The sequence below is a fragment of the Meriones unguiculatus genome, chromosome 3 (assembly GCF_030254825.1).
Source record: "Meriones unguiculatus strain TT.TT164.6M chromosome 3, Bangor_MerUng_6.1, whole genome shotgun sequence".
NCBI lineage: Eukaryota > Metazoa > Chordata > Mammalia > Rodentia > Muridae > Meriones > Meriones unguiculatus.
This window is the reverse complement of record NC_083351.1, coordinates 30,554,310-30,577,425: the sequence shown is the minus strand read 5'-3', so window position 1 is coordinate 30,577,425 and position 23,116 is coordinate 30,554,310. Positions and strand designations below refer to the sequence as shown.

At 44.3% G+C, this 23,116-nt stretch overlaps 2 protein-coding genes and 1 pseudogene across 2 annotated transcripts; all 3 read right to left on the bottom strand.

Moving 5' to 3' along the window:
• Window positions 1–266: 266 nt before the first annotated feature.
• On the bottom strand, window positions 267–1,229 carry LOC132652742 (olfactory receptor 2A12-like). The gene has a single exon (XM_060378668.1). It carries the CDS (start codon window positions 1,212–1,214, stop codon window positions 267–269), a length of 948 nt encoding a protein of 315 aa, XP_060234651.1. The 5' UTR covers window positions 1,215–1,229.
• Window positions 1,230–11,178: 9,949 nt separating this feature from the next.
• LOC110547442 (nucleoside diphosphate kinase B-like) lies at window positions 11,179–11,634 on the bottom strand (annotated as a pseudogene).
• Window positions 11,635–12,876: 1,242 nt separating this feature from the next.
• LOC110544635 (olfactory receptor 2A12-like) lies at window positions 12,877–13,867 on the bottom strand. The gene has a single exon (XM_021630538.2). It carries the CDS (start codon window positions 13,855–13,857, stop codon window positions 12,877–12,879), a length of 981 nt encoding a protein of 326 aa, XP_021486213.2. The 5' UTR covers window positions 13,858–13,867.
• Window positions 13,868–23,116: the final 9,249 nt, after the last annotated feature.

The following is a 23,116-nucleotide window of genomic DNA, read 5'->3' as shown; positions in this document are numbered from 1 at the left end:
CACAGAAGGTTAGTCCCAACCCAGAGTTACAAACATGAGCAGCAAATGAACCATTCCAGGTGGGATTCAGTAAGATTACCGAGGTGTTTGGAATTACTCTCAAGTATGGCCTGTCAATCAATAGAGCCACCTTGGGTTCACCATGGTTCCTCCCAATCACAAAGTGCTGCATTGGTTCCAATGCACAGGTCAGTTTCACACAATAGAGACACTGTCCTTTTATGAAATAGTGAACACTCTAATTCCAGCTTCGCCAGGATCTTGGTTCACCACTCCACCCTACCATGTCCCATCACCTTGAGAAATGCCCTCTTGATGTCTTTGTTCCTCAGACTGTACACCACAGGGTTGAACAAGGCTGTGAAGGCATTGTAAAAGAGTGAGACCAGCTTGTCTCGCTCAGAGGAGTAGCTGGAGTTGGGCCTCATGTAGATGTAAGAGGCTGGAGCATAGAAGAATGTGACCACAGTCAGGTGGGAGGCACAGGTAGAGAAAGCCTTGCAGCGGACCTGGGTTGACTTGATCTTGAGAATCGCCATAGCGATATGAATGTAGGAGGCCAAAATGAGGGAAATTGGAGTAACAACCACAAAAACACTCAGGACCAGGTCCACCATCTCGATGACGTGGGTATCCATGCAAGCCAGGCTACGTACTGAAGGACCTTCACAGAAATAGTGGTTCACCCTGTTGGGCCCACAATAAGGCAGACTCATGGTGAAGAAAGTATGTAATAAAGAGGAAAAGAAGCCACAGATCCAAGTTCCGGCTGCCAGCCACATGCACAGCCCCCAGTTGAGGATGACAGTATAACGCAGGGGATAGCAAATGGCCACATATCGGTCATAAGCCATGACAACAAATAAGGTGCTCTCAGCTATACCAAGGGCACCAAACACATACATCTGCAGCCAGCAGCCAGCAAAGGAGATGGTCTGAGAGTGAGCAAGAAGGTGAACCAGCATCTGGGGTATGGTGGTGCTGACATAGCCCATATCTAACAGGGAAAGGACGCAGAGGAAGAAGTACATGGGAGTGTGCAGCTGTGTGTCCAGGCTGACCAGCATGATGATGAGCCCGTTGCCCAGGACTGAGCTCAGGTAGATGGGAAGGAACACTGTGAAGAGGATGCTGTTGTTTGTGGGGTCACTGGAGAAGCCAAGCAGGATGAACTCAGAAACCCAACTTTGGTTCTGCCCTGGGATCATCCACATGGTGGAGGCAGAAAGAGAGTCCTGTTCATCTATGTGTCACCTGACAAATGCCAGCTGTAGAGGCAGAAAGGGATAGTACAGGGTGAAGAGATGGCTCAAAGCCTAAGAGCAGTGACTGCTGGTCAGTTGGCCAGATAGCTCAAAGCCGTGTCTAACTGTGGTTTCAGGGGATGTGACTTCCTCCTCTCATCTCCACAGGCCATAATACACATGGTATGCAAACATGAATGAAGGCAAAAAGAGTATATCCATAACATAAAAACAATCCTTTTTAATGAAAAAAGAGGCTGGGACGTGGGTTCTGAGAAGTATTCAGACTCTTTGCACACTTCTAAAGTTACTGAAACTCCCAATACCTCGGTCTCCACACCTATCAAATGAGGCTGCTGACAGTCATGTTCTGGAAAATGATGACTCTACAAAGCATCACACATAGCCCCTGGAAACACCACATAACACATATGACAGGTCATGAGCTGCCTCACACTCTCCTTCCAGCCTGGCAAGGCACAGTCAGGGGATCCCCATAGCAAGAGGGCTAGCTTCACTAGCTGAAATGATGAGCACTAGGCTCAACGGAGAGACCCTGCCTCAAGGAAGGAGGAGGGGGAAACTGAGGAAGGAGTCCATGTTGGTCTCTGAACACACACACACACACACACACACACACACACACACACACACACACCACATATGCCAAAATAGAGACTAAGGAAATAGATGAAGAAGACAACAAAAGTCAGTAACACACAGACCCATACACATACAGTCATATGAGTAATGACAGAAATTCATGTGTGCACTGCGCTGGAGACACTGTAGCCTTCCCAGCGAATGCTGAGAGATCCTGTGATACATGTGCAGGAAAAGACTTTTTTCCTCCTAACTTCCTCTGCACACAAAAAATTCAGTTCCAGGTATATGTAGATGTTAGTGGTAAATCTACAGTAACCAGTTATTAGAATCAAACCTGATAAATACATTTATCATTGTAGGGTAGGCAATGGCAAGATTTCTTTAAAAGAACACGTTCCATAGAGGGAAAAAATAATGGTAATCTAGAAAAGCAAAAGCAAAGTACTCAAAATATCTATGCAAAGATTTAGAAAAACACAAACATAAACACAGATACTGCACCAGAGCAATGAACAGTGTTTAAAGGGCAGTTCACAAAGACAGCTGTGTAAAAAAGCACCGAGAAGCTTAAGAGCTTCTCAATACCATTTACTGGTCTTAAAATTTCCAGAAGAACAACACAGCGCCAAGGCCTACCCTCTGCTTCTCAGTCTCACATCACCACCCACCTGCCAGCATGGCTACGATCACATGTATCAGTACTGACAAGAGTAACTAGATCCAATGGGAGAGACAACGAAAATGATCCCTTTAGTGCGCGCGTGGCTGCGTTCCCTAAAGTTGAGCACTTAGCACATTGCCCAGAAATGAAAAGAGCAAATACAATCTTACAAAAGCAATACATAAACAATGCAAATATATGCCAAAGGAAAGACCTGTAAAGAAAATGTCCAAACACTACACAAAATAGTCTGAACTAGGGCTGAAAAATCAGCCAGGCAGTGGTTAAAGCAGGAATTGCCTTTGAAGGGAGTAGAGACATGAGAGAGGCGTCAGGCCATTCTCAGTCTTCACTTTTCCTGTCCCCATTGCCTCTCCTGACCCTCACAGCCATCCTTTCTCTCACCCAGGTCAGGAACCCATCTTCTCTTCTGGCATGACTCTATCAGAATCTCTTCATGTCCGTTGCCTCTAAGTTTTCCTCCTTCAATATAGTTTTTTTTAATTTAAAAACTTCTACAATGTACTTTGATCATATCCTCCCTACCCAACTTCATGTTCTTTCTCCTCCCAAACTTTCAAGACAAAACAAAACAAACAACAAATATTTAGAAAAAGTAAATCAAGCAAACAAACAAACAGGAACAAAAACCCTGGATCAGGTTCCTTTTGGTCAACTACTCCTGAAAATGTGGCCTAACTTTGTGTACAACTGATATATGAATTGACACGCTAATGGAGAAAAATGGTTTTCCCTTCCCTAGTAGGGTACCAATTGCAAATAAGTTTGTATTCAGGGCAGGACTTTATTCCACATTCCTTTCTCAGGGCTGGGCATTTGTCTGTGTCAACACATTCTTCATGTGACTGCTGCAGTGATTTTTCCAAAATTTCATGCAGGTCCCATCTGGCTCCTGCTGAAAGACTTTTAAGAGTTCCTGACACCTGTCATTTGAGTCAGATGCAGAGGTCATTCCTAACCTGCCTGCTCTGTGAAGACTGATCCTCATAGCATGGCTGCTTCCTCAATTTCCTCTCTCTCCAGGCAGTAATTTCCACGAGTAGTGCATACCTCTGCCTCCCTCACACTTTAAGGCACTTGCTTAGTTTCTCACCATGGAGGGGGACCAACACCTGCACTGTTGTCCACCCTGTCTGTGGTCACAGCTCAGCCAGGAGGCCTTCCCTGTTGTGCTACCAACTCCCAGCCCTAGCCCAGGTAGAGGACACCCTGCATTTCTTGTTCATTGGGAAGTTGCTATCTGAAGACTCCCAGAAGATTCTTTCTTCCTGTCCTATTAATTGAATTCCCAGACAACTAAAAAGGATTATCTACAATAGAGTATAGCTGAAATGGGGGAGTTGTTGACCTTTTCAATACTAAAAACAACTAATATTTATTGAGCAATGTGTGTAATCTACTTATATTGTAACTTCAGCTTAACCTCACAACTCACTGAAGGAAATGTTCTTGCCCATGGGTTATAGGTGAAATCCTAAGGCCTGAAGAGGACAGTTTCTTCCAGATTACAGCTAGCAGTGGGCGTTTAGACAGTCTGCCCTCAGAGCCTGGCTCTCTCTCAAAACTCCTCTGCCCTGGCACACGGGCTCTCAAGTGAGAGGCAAAGAATGCAGAGCCTTCACAGTTTCAATCTAGTTGAGCTCATTGAGATTCAGCTCAGACCAGAGCTTCCACGACAGAGCTGCACGGTAGCCACAGACCAAGTCTCCTGATGAGATTTTCTTCATGTCTAGCTAGGTGTGGGATGCCCTAAGGTGTAGTCAAAGTAGAAAAAAATCCAAGGGAATGGTATCTGATGTGTGATTTCCAGGACATGGGGGACACCATGTAGTGATCCATAGTCTATTTTGGTTTCCCAGCCCAGTCGGCTCTGACTTAGCTTACAATGTCCTACCACACCTGGTGGCCCAAGTGTATTAGACCAACACTACAAACAAAGACATCAGAATCGAATTCCAGGCCAGATGTTGCTACTCATGGTAGCCCCAACCTACAAATTCAACATCTGGAAGGTTTAGGGTCAAGAATCCAAGGAAATACAGAACTATATAGTGAGTTTGAGGTTAAGATAGGCTACAAAGTGTGAGAGTTATATGCCTTACACCCGCAAAGAAAATAATCATGATGGCTCTGCTCACAAAGTTCATCAGGCTGTGTCTCTGGTGTGGGAAGTCTCCTTCAAAGACACTGAACATCTCTCATGGATAAGACTTTCTGCTTCATTTAAGATCTTTGAGCTGAGGACTCCACATTATTTATCAACATGATTTGAAATGGACAAACTCTGTATAAATATTTATTAAATTAAAAAGAGGGGAAGGAGGAAGGATGGAAAAAAAGAAACAAGGTTGAGAGAGAGGAAAGAACTGCATGTAATGAAGGAAAAGGTCTGAGAGTGTGAGATGTACGCACAGAGGACCTGGAGGAGGATGGTTTGAGTATACTTCTCAACTGCCATCTATTAGATGCCTGAACCCCATCTTCAAGCCAAACACCAGTGGCCATCTTACCATTTGCCAATCCAGGGAATGTTTCACTGAGTGGTGTTTCTTGCTCTGATGAGGAAGGCCTGTAAAGCAAAGATATTATTTGAGATTCTAGTCATCCCACCCTCCAAAAACATTCCAAGATAGTATGGAGTTTGAGGGGGTGAGTCTCTGGATTTCTTTGTAAGGAGCAGGCAGCCCTGCATTCAGAAGATGCTGCCTATAAAATCCTGCTTAACAAAGGCAAGCTCAGACATCTTCACCTCTTCCCAGTGGGACCAGCCGCTGAGGTTTTATGACACTGCCTTCTCTTTGAATCTCCCCTAGGAAGCTGGAAAGGAGTTATTTCTGTTCCCAGCAGACATACTAGGATGGTTCCCTGGAAGCTGTCAACAAGAGCACTATAAGTAGGACTCTTGGGAGCAGAGCAGGAGGAACAACCCTTGGTTGAAGGAGTGGTGACCTGTTCCCTTTTCTAGACTAACTGGGGAATATGAGCAGCTCAGAGAATAGGAGGTGACACCTGGTCACTTGATCTCATTGTGATTCTTTTTACTGCCCAATGACTTGCAATGAGACCATGTTTGAGTCACAATTCCTCTTCCTTCCTCAACCACCCTGGGGTAAATCAAGTCCTCCCTTCTCTGCTGTATAATTTCTCAGAAAGTTGCCCTGCCTCTCTCATGCTTAGGAAGAGACAGCAATGGGGGCTGAGGAGAAAAGGATTTGCTGCTCTTGCAGAAGACTGAGTTTTGTTGAGTCCCAACACACACACACAGCAGTTCACTACCATCTATATTTTTAGTTCTAGAGGATCTGGTAGCCTCTTGTGACCCTCCATAGGAGCAGGCATGTATGATCATGCATACACATATGGAGTCAATATGCTAATACTTACAGAGACAAAGTAGAAAAAGAGTCAAGCATGAAATAGAAATGGAAGTCACCAGTGACACAGCAGTTCCACAGCAGTGGCTTGAGAGAACTGTCCCAGCAGCTCATTTCTCTTGGAAGCAAATAAGAATTGTGAACCAAATTGTTGAGTATATTGCATGGATGCAACACCTGTCAATAAAAATGCCTATGGCATGCTAGGCATGGTGGTGCATGTTTTTTTATCCCACCACTCAGGAAGAGAGCAGCAGGCAGATTGCTGTGAGTTTGAGGCCAGCCTCATCTACAAAGAGAGTCTAGGATAACCAAACTTACACAGAGCAATCTTATTTGAAAAAAACAAATCCAACCAACCAAACAAAAACAAACAAACAAAACTCTAGCTTATATGACAAGTAGAATAAAATGTGTGACATATGTCAGAGAGAAAGGATTCTGGAATAGAACCAGGCATGTGAGATTCAGCTTGATAAGACATGAAAGAGGAAAGATACATGGCACCTGAGCAGAGATAACCAGCCATATGGCAGAATGCAGACTAATAGAAATGTGTTATTTTAAATTAAATTATGAGTTAGTCAGAGGAGAGTCTAGCTAAATATACTAGGTATTTGTAAATAATATTTTGAGTCTCACAGGTCTTAATTCCTGGAGCTTGTTGTTGCCAACAGTGAAAAATTTGCAACACCAAAATATCAAATTCTGAAGCATGTTTTCTTGAACTTCCTGGTATTCTGCCTTGGTCTCTTTTTTGTAAGATTCCAAAAGTAAACTCTTCCCTTCTAGGCTTGCTAGTATAAAATGTGATCATGCCCTGCACCTGCCACAAATACCGACCTATGTTCCATGACCCCAACTCCCCTTCCTGTCTCTCTGTCTGAGTCTCCGTTTCCTAGGTATCCAGAAGGAGAAGACTGGACTGTAAAGCTCTTCCTTGGTTAGAGTGGTTGATTGATAAGGTTTAAAGTTTCTGTGAGCTGCTCTTTAAATACAGCTGCTATTAAAAGTTAATTATAAAATGACAAACAAATTTATATTGGAAACAAAGACAGAGTGTCTGAGAATGTAGGTGAGATGTATAGCATCTGATTAAATGGAATGCTTGATTTGTTGGCTCCAACAGAGAAGACAAATCTGGGCCCAATGAGGGCCTGCAGAGATTGATACAGCAACCAAGGACCATGCATGAAGAGGATCTAGATCCCCTGCTCAGAGGTAGCTCAGTCTCCATGTGGATTCCCTGTAAGAGGAGCAGGGGCTGTCTTTGACATGAGCTCTGTTGCCTGCTCTTTTATCACTTCTCCCTCAAGCCAAACACCAATGACCATCTTACCATTTGTCAATGTAGGGAATGTGTCACTGAGTGGCTGTTTCTTGCTCTTATGAGGAAGCCTTATGGCGGGGGGGAACAGCATTTCCAGGGCACAGAGGAAGAGGATGCTGCAGTCCTAATGAGACTTGATAGGCTGGGGTCAGATATTAGAGGAGGAGGGCTCCCTTTTCTGAGAAATAGGGGATGGGAATGGAGGGAAGAGTAAGGGAGGGTGGGACCAGCAGGAGTTGAGTGAGGGGGATACAATCAGAATATAAAGTGAATAAATTGTAAATTTAATTTTAAATTAAAAATGTCTTACCATGAAAAAATAAAATAAATTAAACATATAAATAAATAGAATGCTTGAGCGTAGATTTTTATCCATACAGTTAAAAAAGAAGGGGGGGGGGAGGGTTAAACAAAGGCTCCAAAACCCTTCACATCCTGATGACCAAGTACATTTTTCTGGGGTTTGTGTTCTACAGTTCTTTAGTGTGGTGCATTTGCTGGTTAAAAAAACTGTAGAATGATATGGAATCTCAGATGCTCTTCAGTGCCACGTTGGCCACCATTGTCATGAGGAAACATAGTGTATCTCTCTCTACAGCTGATAGCCGCTGGCAGGGGATGGGGCTGTGGTAGGACTCAGTTATGGTTTAGGGACTGGACTTGAGAGTTTAACAATAAGTATATGAGCAACACAAATTGGGTTGGTGTCACTTTTTTTTCTTTTCTTTTCTTCCCTTTATTGTCTGGGGAGGGCACAAGAGTCAGGAAGCAACCTACAAAGGTTGGGATTGAATGTGATTGGGGTGCATTGTGTAAATCTTTAAATAAATTATCCGTTAAGTTGGAAAAATTCGAATAAAAACCTAAAAGAAAAATAGAAAACAAAAAAAAAGCAGTAGTAAATAGTCATGACATGGAATCAAGAAAAAAAATGTTAAATCTACTACAAAATAACAAGAAGTCAAACTGCTTGGACAGGAGTGCTGGGATATGCCTTTAATCCCAGGAGAGAAGCTGGGGGTCTCTGTGAGTTTGAACATGATTCAGATTTTAGTGAAGTGAAAATTTTTATAATCAAAGGAAATCATCAAAGAAGAAAAAATATCCTCAGATATTGTGGCACAGGCCTATAATTTCAGCATTGGAGAGGCGGAGGTAAAGAGATCAAAATTCAGTGTTATCTTCAGGAATGTGCAAAGTTCCAGGTTAGCCTAGGATATGTGAGATGTCTCAAAAATTAGCATGTAAGTAAACAATTGTAGTGAGTATTAATATGAATGAAGGGCACCCACTTGTGGCATATTTGTATAGTTGTTTTATTGGGTTCTTATATCCACCACCCTTCCAACCTTTATCTGCCCTAATCCCTTCCAATTCCCCAACAGTAGGTTGGAGGGGAAAAAAAGGTTAGATGAGAAATACTGAAAATGTTGCTTTCTTTTAAATTTCAGTTATGTTATGTAAATATGTTTTTTTAATCCCGAGTGAGATATGGAGCTGCGTTGAGTTTCCCCACAGTTAATGATTGCCTCAGAGAGGGCATGGTCTTTGCTAGCTGCAGTTAGTTTCATTCTGAGGACTCTGAGGGAGTGTAATACCAGAGGCCAGAGAGAGAGAGAGAGAGAGAGAAAGAGAGAGAGAGAGAGAAAGAGAGAGAGAGAGAGGGAGGAGAACGCTTCTCTGAGAAGTTAGATGGCTGCTGCATTTGCTGGTTCACTGGTTTGCTGGACTGTTCTGTATCTTGACTGTGAAAATTGGAATTGCTCCAAGGATATAAGCCTGTAGAAGTCTATGTTCTCTGTCCCTTCTAACCTTCTTTCTCTCCTATCTAGTGTTGGGGGATGGGAAGGGAGGTAGAGGAAAAGGAAACTCCAATAAAGTAACTAGCAGTGTTTTCAAAGCAAAGACTCATGACCAAACCTTTGGCAGAGTACAGGGAATCATAAGAAAGAAGGGGAGTTAGTCTGATGGGGAAAGGATAGGAGCTCCACAAGGACCAAATATATCTGGGCACAGGGTCTTTTCTGAGACTGACATTCGACCAAGGACCATGTATGGATATAACCTAGAACCTCCACTCAGATGTAGCCTGTGGTAGCTCAGTAACCAATTGGTTTCCCAAAGTGAGGGGAACAGGGACTATTTCTAACAGGAACTCAATGACTGGCTCTTTGGTCTCCCCACCCCCGAAGGGAGGAGCAGTCCTGTTAGGCCACAGAGGAGGGCTTTGCAGCCAGTCCTGAAGATACCTGACAAAACAGGATCAGATGAATGGGGAGGAGGTCTCCCCTATCAGTGGACTTGGAAAGGGGCACGGTGGAGATGAGGGAGGGAGGAAGGGACTGGGAGGGAATGAGGGATCGGGACACGGCTGGGATACAGAGTTAATAAAATGTAACTGATAAAAAAAAAAAAAAAACAGTTGTAAAAAATAGGTGCTACAGGCAAAGGGGCATAAACCTCTTTAGGCTTCTTCCTGATGACTAGGGGTATCAGGTTCCTAGGGGCAAGCCCAATCTCTGTTGTCAGACTATCCACAAGCCAGCAATCCAACAAATGCAACAAAGGAAACTAGCAGCAGCTGGGGCAGCAGTTGCCACAGGTCCCTCTTGGAGCTTTCCCATTTACACCCTCTCAGAGTCCCCAGAATTAAACAGTCTTCAGCTGGCAAAAATCACACCCCTGCCCATGCATCAGACAATCATACTTAAAGTCTGTGAACAAACTGAAGCAGCCCCATACCGCACATCTGGGATTAAAACAAAAACGTATTCACATAACATACTGGGGTTTCTTTTTTCCCCCCAGTTCCAAAGTCTTTGTTGTTTAAGAAAAATGATCCAATCTGTAGGCGGTCGCTTTGTTTTGATGACGGTGTCCTTTGCTTTGCAGAAGCTTTTCAGTTTCATGAGGTCCCATTTATTGATTGTTGCTCTTGGAGCCTGTGCTGTTGGTGTTATGTTCAGGAAGTTTTCTCCTATACCAATGAGTTCTAGGGTATTTCCCACTTTTCTTTCAAGCCGATTTAATGTGTCTGGTTTTATGTTGAGATCTGTGATCCACTTGGACTTCAGTTTTGTGCAGGGTGATAAGTATGGATCTATTTTCATTTTTCTACATGTAGACATCCAGTTGGACCAGCATCATTTGTTGAAGATGCTATCTTTTTTCCATTGAATGGTTTTGGCGTCTTTGTCAAAGATCAGGTGTCCATAAGTGTGTGGGTTTATTTCTGGGTCCTCTGTTCAGTAACCTAGGAACCTACCACAGAGGGCCTCTGAAAGCCTCTGCCCTACAGACTATCAAAGCAGATGCTGAGCCTGATGGGCAACTGTTGGGCAGAGTGAATGGAATTTTAGGTAAGAACTGGGAAATAGTAAGAGCTGGAGAGGACAGGGTCTCCACAAGGAGAGCAACAGAACAAGAAAATTTGAACACAGGGAACTTCCCAGAGACTCATACTCCAATCAAGGACTATTCATAGAGATAACCCAGGACCCCTGCACAGATGTAGCCCAGGGCAGTTCAGAGTCCAATTGGGTTACATAGTAATGTGAAGAGGGACTGCCTCTGACATAATCTGATTGGCCTGCTCTTTGATCACCTCCCCCTGGGGGGGAGCAGCCTTACCAGGCCATAGTAGAGGACAATGCAGCCACTTTTGATGTGAACTGATAGACTAAGATCAGAAAGGAGAGGAGAACCTCCCCTATCAGTGGACTTGGGGAGTGGCATGCATGCTGAGGGAGGAGGGTGGGTGGGATCGGGAGGGGAGCAGGGAGGGGCTTATGGGGGGATGCAGAATGAATAAAGTGTAATTGATGAAAAATTTAAAAAAAAAGAAAAAAAAAGAAAAATGATCCACCTACTCAGTGGATGAAGAGCTGTGTGCACAGGGATCCATCGTCAGTAGTGCTGAGAAGGACCCTAATTTGTCCACCTCTATTCATACACCCAATCATGGGCACAAGACTTGTAGTCAATCAGTTCTTCAGGCTTACACCATAGATGGATTTCTCTCAGCAATTCTATCGAATAGCTTCTGTGAGTGCCGTTCCTGCCAATTTGAATGCAGAAATCCCCTTGAGTGGTTCCTGGCTTAGAATCAGTGGGATTGGTCTATCTCAGCACCACTTGGCCTATTTTCACCACATTGAGCCCCTCCCAGTCCATGGCCACCACAGGCCCCGAGTTCATGTACTTTGCCAGCCCTGGGAAGAAAGGATGGCCTTTCAGTTCAATGTGGTACTGCTTCAGGTGTTCTTCAGAAGCCAGAAGGAACTTGATGGCTACAAGACAGAACCCATTCTGCTCGGATCACTGGAAGATCTCATCCACCAGGCCGTGCTGCACACCATTTGGCTTGATAGCAATGAACATTCGCTCAAGGCTGGCCATGGACCCAAATCTGCGGGGTCAGCTGGTGTCTGTGATGAGCAACGGGAGCAAAGACTCCAAAATAATGGGGTTGCTTAAGAAACCAAAACTCTCATTACACCCACTCTCCAAAATACGCGGTCAGCAAATAAAACTGGAAGAGCTGAGGTCTCATAGGGAAGAATAGTTCAGTCACTGAATCAGAGAGGAATTTGCTGATTTGTCACGGAAGAGCTGATCTGAATATGATAGGTAACCTACACCCACCACCATCAAAGAATACAAAGGGAACCAGTGTCAGGAGTCAAAGGTGAGACCCTGAATGCTGCCTGCACAGTAGAGCAGAAGTTGGGAGATTATGATGAAGACCCAGCTCCCTTCACTTCCATCACTGCATCATTTGACAGAGACATGATGATGATGACCATAGATCACATTGAATTTATGTGTGAAGTTTGTATTGTATTGCACTGCACTGCACTGTACTGTGTTGTATTGTATTGTATTATAATGTATTGTGCTGTATTGTATTGTATTATAATGTATTGCCTCTTTCTTGGTTCTGTGACACAAACTGTCAGCTTAATTTTGTCATGACAACACATACTGTTTAGCATACACTGCCTCTGTGTTCTGCTGTCTCCACTATCATGGTATCCACAGTCAGTACATTATTGTTGGTTCACATATATGCTGTTGTTTCCTGTGAAGTACACCAGATTACATGGCACACATTACTTGCTGTCTTCTCGGTAGAGGAACCAACATATCACACCTTGGTCACATAACTTGTATTGCTTCTCTACAGACAAAAAGCATCCCACCTCTTGTTGTCAGGCTGGACCATACTACTTGCTGTGGCCAAAAGAATGTGTGAAAAAATAAGCAGGCCATGCTAGAGAAGCTGAGTCATGGTAAGAGTGTCCACTGTTCCTTTCCTTCTCTTAGAGGATGACATGTTGGATAGAAGGTTCCTCTTTTAGGATGGAGGTGAGAGCACAGAAGGTTAGTCCCAACCCAGAGTTACAAACATGAGCAGCAAATGAACCATTCCAGGTGGGATTCAGTAAGATTACCGAGGTGTTTGGAATTACTCTCAAGTATGGCCTGTCAATCAATAGAGCCACCTTGGGTTCACCATGGTTCCTCCCAATCACAAAGTGCTGCATTGGTTCCAATGCACAGGTCAGTTTCACACAATAGAGACACTGTCCTTTTATGAAATAGTGAACACTCTAATTCCAGCTTTGCCAGGATCTTGGTTCACCACTCCACCCTACCATGTCCCATCACCTTGAGAAATGCCCTCTTGATGTCTTTGTTCCTCAGACTGTACACCACAGGGTTGAGCAAGGCTGTGAAGACATTGTAAAAGAGTGAGACCAGCTTGTCTCGCTCAGAGGAGTAGCTGGATTTGGGCCTCATGTAGATATAAGAGGCTGGAGCATAGAAGAATGTGACCACAGTCAGGTGGGAGGCACAGGTAGAGAAAGCCTTGCAGCGGGCCTGGGTTGACTTGATCTTGAGAATCGCCATAGCGATATGAATGTAGGAGGCCAAAATGAGGGAAATTGGAGTAACAACCACAAAAACACTCAGGACCAGGTCCACCATCTCGATGACGTGGGTATCCATGCAAGCCAGGCTACGTACTGAAGGACCTTCACAGAAATAGTGGTTCACCCTGTTGGGCCCACAATAAGGCAGACTCATGGTGAAGAAAGTATGTAATAAAGAGGAAAAGAAGCCACAGATCCAAGTTCCGGCTGCCAGCCACGTGCACAGCACCCAGTTAAGGATGACAGTATAACGCAGGGGATAGCAAATGGCCACATATCGGTCATAAGCCATGACAACAAATAAGGTGCACTCAGCTATACCAAGGGCACTAAACACATACATCTGCAGCCAGCAGCCAGCAAAGGAGATGGTCTGAGAGTGAGCAAGAAGGTGAACCAGCATCTGGGGCATGGTGGTGGTGACATAGCCCATATCCAACAGGGAAAGGACGCAGAGGAAGAAGTACATGGGAGTGCGCAGCTGTGTGTCCAGGCTGACCAGCATGATGATGAGCCCGTTGCCCAGGACTGAGCTCAGGTAGATGGGAAGGAACACTGTGAAGAGGATGCTGTTGGTTGTGGGGTCACTGGAGAAGCCAAGCAGGATGAACTCAGAAACCCAACTTTGGTTCTGCCCTGGGATCATCCACATGGTGGAGGCTGAAACAGAGTCCCATTCATCCATGTGTCACCTGACAAATGCCAGCTGTAGAGGCAGAAAGGGACGGTACAGGGTGAAGAGATGGCTCAAAGCTTAAGAGCAGTGACTGCTGGTCCAGGGGCCCAGACAGTTCAAAGCTCTATCGAACTGTGGTTTCAGGGGATGTGACTTCCTCCTCTCACCAACACAAGCTGCACACACACACACACAAACACAAACACACAAATACACACACACACACATGTGCATGTACACAGTGCTCAAGCTTGCAGGTAGACAAAAAGACTATATACATAAAATAAAAAATAATACCTTTTAATAAGAAAAGAGAGGCTGGGATGAGGGTTCTGAGCAATGCTCAGTTTGTGCGCACTCTTCTCAAGTTACTGCACCCCCCTGGGTCTCTTCATCTATCGAATGAGGCTGATGACACTCATGTCTTGGGACTGTGATGAATATCTAAAGCATCTCACATGACTCCTGGAAACCCCGTGTAACATATGGCAGGTCGTATACTGTCTCACACTTCCATTCCATCTCTTGGAAGGCAGAAATAGGGGATCACCAGAACAAGATTGCTAGTTCCAGTAGCTGGATTGATGCACACTCGGGTCAACTGAGAGACCGTCCTCAATTAATAAGATGTAAAGCAATTGAGGGAAGAGTCCATGCCAGTCTCTGACCACACACAGTCACAGACATACAGACACACACACACACACCACTGACATATGCAAAATAGTGTGTAAACAAATAGATGAAGAGGGCAGAACAAAGCAATGGCACACCATGCCCATATGATCAAGTGAGTAATGGCAGAGTGCATTGTATACTGCGCAGGGGACACTGTGCCATTCCCAGGGTTTGCTGATGGATCCTGTGGATATGCCAGCAGGAAATTTCTTTTTTCTTTATTTCAACCTCCCTCCACACACAAAACATCAGTTGCGGGTGTAGATTTAAGAGGTAAAAGCTAAAGCAATCAAATGTTTAGAAATCAAAACTGATAAATATCTTTGTCAGTTTTAGGTAAGCAAAGATTTCCTTAAGGCAGCACAAAAAAGTACTCTCCAAAGAGAGGAAAAACAATGGTAAGATAAAATAAATAGGAAAAAAAAAAAAAAAAAAAAAACTACTCGAAATGTTTACGCAAAGACTTAGAAAAACACAAGCACAAAAACAGTAGAAAAGTGAGGAACATTTAAGGGCATTTCACAGGCAGCTGTCTAAGTAAGCACTGAGGAGGTTAACAGCATCTCAACACTATCACTCATCGGAAATGGCAAAAGAACAGCACATGGAGAGGACAGGGTCTCCACAAGGAGAGCAACAGAACAAGAAAATTTGAACACAGGGAACTTCCCAGAGACTCATACTCCAACCAAGGACTATTCATGGAGATAACCCAGAACCCCTGCACAGATGTAGCCCAGGGCAGTTCAGAGTCCAATTGGGTTACATAGTTATGTGAAGAGGGACTGCCTCTGACATAATCTGATTGGCCTGCTCTTTGATCACCTCCCTCTGGGGGGGGGGAGCAGCCTTACCAGGCCACAGTAGAGGACAATACAGCCACTTTTGATGTGAACTGACAGACTAAGATCAGAAAGGAGAGGAGAACCTCCCCTATTAGTGGACTTGGGGAGTGGCATGCAAGCAGAGGGAGGAGGGAGGGTGGGATTGGGAGGAGAGGAGGGAGGGGCTTATGGGGGGATGCAGAATGAATAAAGTGTAATTGATGAAAAATTAAAAAAAAAAAAAAGAACAGCACAGTGCCAGGGCCCACCCTCCGCTTCTCAATCTCTCATCACCACACACATTCCAGCATGGCTACAACTACATGCGTTAGTACTGACAAAAGTAACTAGATCCAATGGGAGAGAAAGGTAAAATGGTCCCTTTAGTGTCTTCTTGGCTGTGTTCCCTAAAGTTGAGCACATTTAATCCACTGCTCAGAAATACAAATAATAACTATAATTCTGAAAAAAAAATACGTAAACACATAGACACAAACGTGTTCATGAAGAGCCATGTCAAGGAAATTTCCAAATACTATCAAAATGTTCTGAACTAGGGCACCACTCATGCTAATGAGCAAGACAATGGTTAAGGCAGAAATTGCTTTTGATGGGAGCAGAAATATGAAAGAGACTCAAGCCATCCTCGGTCTTCACTTGCACTGTTTCCATCCTCTCTCCTAAAAAGTCTACTGTTCAGTACCCTCATAGCCATCCTTTCTTGCACCGGGTCAGGACAGGAGCCCATCCCCTCTCCTGGAATTTCTGTATTAGGGACTCTATATGCCCTTTGCCTCTAAATTATTTTTCTCCTTCAGTACTGTCTGGGTTTTTTTTTTTCTTTTGATTTTTCAAGACAGTTCATCTGTGTAGGCCCTGGATACCCTGACACTTACTCTGTTGACCAGGCTGGCCTGGAATTCAGAGATGCCCCTGCCTCTGCCTCCAGAGTGCTAGGATTAAAGGCGTGCACAACCATCACCTGGCTTTTTTTCCATAAATTTCTTTTATCATATTTTTTCCCCTCCTGTAACTTCATATTCTTTCTCTTCCCACTCTCACTTTTAAGACAAGACAAAACAAATAAGAAAAATGAAAAAGACAAACTAAGAGAAATAAAATCAAAACAAAAATATTACAAAACCCAAACCAACATGCTGTCAACTTTGTTCTGGCCAACTGCGCCTGGACGAGTGGCCTGCCCTGGAGTGTGACTGAATGTGTGCAGTGACACTCCCTCAGAGAAAACTCATCTTCCCTTTCCTTATAGGTATCAGTTGCAAATAAGTTCTTGTTTAGGGGTGGGACTTTACATCCATTTGTCTTCTCAGTGCTGGGCATTTCTCTATGTCAGCAGGTTCTTTATGTGACTGCTGCAGAGGTTTTTCAAAAATTTATCCTGGTCCCATCTGTCCGGTGTTAAAAGCCTCTGAAGAGCTGCCAACACCCATCATCTGAGGCAGATGCACAGGTCATTCTTAAGCTTCGTGCTGTGTGCACACCTCAGCCTCATAACACAGCTGTCTCCTCCGTCTCCCCTCATTCCATACAAAAGATGCCACACAAGGGCTCCTGGGCTCCAGCTCTCTCGCACCTTAAGGTGCTTGCCTAACTTCCCATTGTTAGGGGGACCAACGCCTGCACTGTTGCCCACCCTGTGGCCATGGCAGGACTCAGCTCAGCCAGGAAGCCTTCCTTGTGGTGCTACCACACCCTGCTCCTAACACAGATAGGATACATTCTGCATTTCCTGTTCATTGACTGGTTGCACTCTGAAGACTCCTAGAAGGGTCTGATAACAGTTTTGACACCAAACACCTTGGACAAATGCCTTCTCCTCTCCTGTTGACTGAATCCCTGCACAACTAAGAAAGAATTCTTCATGATGGAGTATGCTGTATGGATGATTTCCTAACCTCTGCAATAATGAAAACAACTAACATTTATTAAGTAATTTGTATATTCCAGCCATTGTTTCCCTACTTTAGCTTAACATCACAGCATCTCACCAAAGGAAGTATTATTACCTGTGTGTTATGGGTGAAAACAGAACACCTAAAGATGTGGTTTGTTCTAAGTTACAGCTACAAGTGGGAGCTTAGGTGGTCTGGCCTCAGGGCCTGGCTCTCAGTCACTACCTCCTCTGCTCTGGCACACAGTCTCTCAAGCAGAAGGCGAAGAATGTAGAGTCATTACAGTGTCCATCTATTCGAGCCCATTGAGACTCAGCAGGGATCAGGACAGAGCTAGATGGCTAGACACAGACCTGCTCTCCTGATGAGATTTCCATCATGTCTGAGTGCGAAAGGACCCAGGATATGCCGAAAGTAGAAGGGGCCCATGGAAGAGGATTGGAGGTGTGCTTTCCATGGCCCAGCAACTAGGGAAGAGGTCTGGGATGTTTGAGATGTAAGTCCCAGGGACCAGAAGATGGGTGACTTCACTTCTCATCTGCAGTCCAACAGATGCTTGGAATCTACCCACAAAGCAAACACCGGTGATCATCTCACCATGAATAGCTCCAAGGAATGTGTCACTGGTGGCTGTTTCTCTCCCTTATTTGAAAGAAACTAACGGGGGGGGGGAGTCCCCTACAGCAAGTGAGGAAAAGGGGTCAGGATTCTAGGCAACCCAGTCTCCAGAAAAATTCCAAGATGCTGTGGAGGGATTGAGTCTCTAGCTTCCTCTATAAGGAGCAGGAAGTCCTGGCAGCTGAAGATGCTGCCTATAAAATCCTGCTTGACAAAGGCAAACTCAGAAATCTCCACCTCTTCCCAGTGGGACCAGCTGCTGAGGGTTTATGACACTGCCTCCTCTCTGTGCCTCCCCAGGAGAGCTGTGAATGGGCCATTTCTGTTCCCGGAAGGAATGCTGAGATGATTCCCTGGATGCTGTCAACAAGAGCACTGCAAGTGAGACCCAAGGGGACGGAGCAGGAGGAAGCAACCCCCAGGTGGAGGGGTGGTGACCTGTTCCATTTGCAGGCTCACCGGGGAATGTGGGCAGCTTAGAGAACAGGAGATGGGACCTGGTCAGCTGATACACAGTGCAGTGATACATAGTTCTCATTGTGATTCTTTTTACTGCCCAAACCCTGAGCCCTGACTTGCAGCGAGACCATATTTGAGTCACACTCCTCTTCCTTCCTCAACCACCTTGGGGTAAATCAAAGTCCTCCCTTCTCTGATGTGTAATTTCTGAGCAAGCTACCCTGCCTCTCTGGTGCTGAGGAAAAGAGCAACATGGACTGAGAAGAAAAGTTTACTGCTCTTGCAGAAGACTTAGTCAGTTTAGCTCCCAGCACACACATGGTAGCTCACAACCATCTATATCTCCAGTTCTAGAGGATCTGGTACCCTCTTCTGCTTTGCCAATGACTAGGCATTCAAGAGGTATACATACATACATACATACAGGCAGGCAGGCAGGCAGGCAGGCAGGCAAAATGCTTATACACATAAACAAAAAAGCAAACAAAGAGTCAGCCATGACATTGCACCAAGGACTTCAGTAGTGACAGCCCCATACCAGTAGACTGAGAAAACTCTCTTGGGGGCTCATCTCTCTTGTATACAAATAAGAATTGTAGACCAAATATATCAAGCTCTGGAGCATGTTATCTTGAACTTGCTGCTATTCTATCTCGGTTTCCTCTTTGTAGAATTCCAGTAGTACCTCTTCCCTTCTAGGCTTGCTAGAATAAACTGCACCTGCCACAAGTACTGACCAATGCTCCATGATCCCAAGTCTCCTTCCAGGATCTCTGTCTGAGTCTTTGTTTCTTAAGAAACATATCCCAAGAGAAAAGACTAGATTATAAAGTTCTTCCTGGTTAGAGTGGTTGATTGATAAGGTTTAAATTTTCTGTGAGCTGCTCTTTAAATGCAGCCAATATTAAAAGTTAATTATAAAATGACAAACAAATTATATTGGAAACTAAGACAGCATTGTATGCATAATGTATAATTCAAATGCTGATTTTTTTCTACCCCCCCAATCTGATTGCAATTCTTGTTCTGAGAATCTCCGAATCTCCGATCTCAGTGTTGTTTAAACACTGCTCCTAATTGTCCCCTGGTATGCCAGTAAAGCAGCCTACAGTCAACTGCTGAGCAGTGGAAAGAATAAGGCTGGACTTCCCACCAGCTAGGGGAGGAGGAGTTAGAAGAGGAAGTAGGGATTCGGGCCACAGAAGAGGTCCAAGAAACATAAGAAACTAGGAGCTGGAACAGACAAAGCTACACAGTGCAAGTATCTCTTGGATGTATGCTGGGAGAAAACCAGATAAAGTTAAAGGGTTAAGAATAGAATAATAACTGATCAGTTATTGTGTTGTAAAGTTTGTTATTAAACAAATATAAAAAAGTTTCAACTATTTGTGTGATAGCTGGGTTAGGGGATAAACTGAGTTTTATGAAAATAACATTAACACAAAGTGCCTGAGAATGTAACTCAGCTGTATGGCACCTGAGTAAATGCAGTGTTTGGGGCTAGAGTTTGATTGATAGCATTAAAAAAGAGAGAAAAAAAAAACAGGCAACAAAAGCTTTAAAATTCTTTGCATCCTGATGACCAACTACATTTTTCTGTGGTCTGTGTTCTAGCAGTTCATTAGTCTGGTGCATTTGCTGGTTAGAACACTATAGAATGATATGTAATCTCAGCTGCTCTTCAGTGGCATGTTGGTAAACATGACACGAGCCATGATGGGTGTGTTTACACCTCAGTAGTTGGCAGTCATCACTAAGTGTCTAGGCCTCAGTCCTGACCCCTACAGTGCTGTTGCCAAGCCTGGCCCCAACTCTTCTGACCAGTGTTGAGGAGCCTCATTAGCTCTAGAGAGGAAGTCCAGTCCAGGCAGAGACTCTTCTCCACCAGGAGTGATAAGAAGACAGAGTTCAGAGAGAAGCAGACAGAACTGATTATCACATATAGAATGAAACAGCCACCCTGGCTCTGTTTATTTTAGTCTTGGAGATTTTTTTTTACTATAGATTGATAAGGAGATTCTCAAGAGGGAGGGAGAGGGAAAGGGAGAGAGAGGGAGAGAGAGAGAGAGAGACTATTTGGTTAGATATGGACATCAGCAACGTGGCAGAAATACAGTCACATCATGGGGATGGAAAAAGTGAAAAAGATCAAAGTTCCACAGAAAGTGTATTTGGAATCTTGCAAAAGAAAAAGACAGAAGAGAAAGAAAATGGGGTGAGGGGAGATTCTACACCTTTCTGAGTGAGGATGCAAAGGTAGGCAGACATAACAGAGTCTCATGGCTGTTCCAAGGGATTGCACACCCTGGTTTTCTAAATGACTGCAGCACCAAGAGAAGGTTAAGCGTGGTCCACCTGCCATTGCACAGATAATGAACAATGACCCAGAAGACATGAGTGAGTTGGCAAATGTTACCCAGCTAGGGAGTGGCAGAACCAATGCCAGGGCCTGGCCACTTTCCTCTTAGGTGAGGCTGAATCTGCTATGTCTACCACATTCTTACTTGTGTGAGTTCAAGCTAATGGCTTTTTCTGGGCTCTAACCAAAAAAAAAAATGCTCCTGTGGCTCAGACCTAGGCCTATTCCATAGTGGTTATTGGACCACCCCAAAAGGTCAGCATTAAGCAAAATTCAAACTCTAGAGGTTTCCTTCTGCACCAGGAGGATACACAGGCCTGAAGGAGAAGATGAAAAACTTTGAGAAAGGAGAAGCCAGCAGAGCCACAGCTCTTACAACTAGGGATGCCTTAGTTGGTCCCCAGCTGACAATGTCTCATTACTAGACCCTGTGAGAATTGGCTCATTTGGTAAGTGAGCACTTCAAAAAGTTTTCTTGGATTAGCAGGAGTTTGTGCTGTTACTAAACACTGAAAGCATTAAAATGGCCCCTTCAGACATCACACTAAATGTCATAGCTGCTCTCACATGTGTTTCTTCACCAGATCCTCACAGCAGGCCTAGGAGGGAGGCCTTAGGGTCCCCATTTCACAGGCGTGGTGATAATGATGACAGACACTGACTGAGCCTTTGCCATGGCCAAGCCTAAGAGAGTTACTGATGCTAATGTAGGGCATCCTGCTGTTCTCTGAGTCAGAAAGGGCTTGTGAGAGTGGTATAGCCAGCTCCTTACTCTTTCAGAGCCTCGAAAATGAAATCCAAATCTAAATCCTCTAAACAGAAGTGATTATCAAGCAGGTGGACTAGCGTGGGAGCCTGTGTGGCCGCCAACCAAGCTCTGGTACCTGTCCATCACCCCAGGATTCCCCTTTTGCTTTGTTCTCCGGGGATTTGAAGGAATATCTGTCCTGCTGTCCACTTAATTAGCCCACTGCAGGATCTTCCTGTATGTGTTCGCAGCAGGCAGAGTCCTGTGTTTGCATTTTCAGGGCTGTGTGCGAGAACAGAGGGACACAGATCTGGCAAGCAAATGGATGTTGATCAGAATGCAAATGATGTCAGCAAAAACAACAAACAGTATACAAGGATGATGGAGATGATTATATTAATAACAATACCTAAGAATGTTATATTTTTTGTCATTGGTTACTTAGAATAACTCATTTTACAGCCAAAACATCCCTATGAATGAATACACTTGATTTCCAGGTCAGGAAACTGGACTGTAGAGTTAGTAACATACCAGTGTCTCCAACAGGACTTTGTGTATTAAGATGTTACAATAGTATACTTTCAGGTCCCTTAGACAGGCATCCCTGTGCAACCACAGGACATGCCTACTAGAAGAGCAGCTAGGCCCACCACCCCCAGACTTTCTCTCTCTCTCTCTCTCTCTCTCTCTCTCTCTCTCTCTCTCTCTCTCTCCCTCTCACTCCCTTTCTCTCTCTCATTCTCTCTGCTCTCTCAGGACAACACCCTTGGCCAACCACAAACTACACCTGCCAGAAGATCAAATAGGCTGCCCATTTTATCCCCTGTGTTGTGCCCCCTCCACTCCTTTTTGCCATACCCCAGCCCCAAACTTGGGCAGACACTCTCTGCTAGATCAGAGGCCAAATAGTCCACCAAAACTATGCCCCTAACTCAGGTGGAGACTCCCTGCTTGTCAAGAAACCACAGTGGCCATCAGACGTCCAGCTCCCAGCTTGGGTGGAGACTCTCTGCTCAACAACAGGCCACACAGGCCAAAAGACCAAAGAGAAAACAAAAACCATGGAACAAAATACCCTCCCAACAAGAACAAACCCAGAAATCTTTACGTAGGCCTATAATCACCACAAACCCAGATGCCCAGATACCAGCATAAAATGACAGGCAGGGTAATCTGTCACCACCAAAGATCAGCTGTCTACTACAACAATCCCTGAATATTCCAACACAATTGAAATACAAGAGAAAGACCTTAAAATCAATTTTATGAAGATGATAGATGCCCTTAAAGAAGTGAATAAACCCCTTAAAGAAATCAAGGAAAAGGCAAACAAAAAATGGTGGAAATTATTAAATGTGGGACACCGTGAAAAGACCAAACCTAACAATAATAGGAACAGAAGCAAGTTGCAAGATCAAATGCCCAGAAAATATTTTTAGCAAAATCATAGAAGAAAAAATTTCCCAACCTAAAGGACATACTTATAAGGATACAAGAGGCATACAGACCACCAAATAAAGACCAGAAAATAAAGACCGCTTGCCACATAATAATCAAAACACTAAACATACAAAGAATATTTTTTACAAATTAATTATAAAATATTTGTCTGTTGGAGAAAAAAAAGCAAGTAATGTATAAAGGTAGGCCAATTAACATTACACCC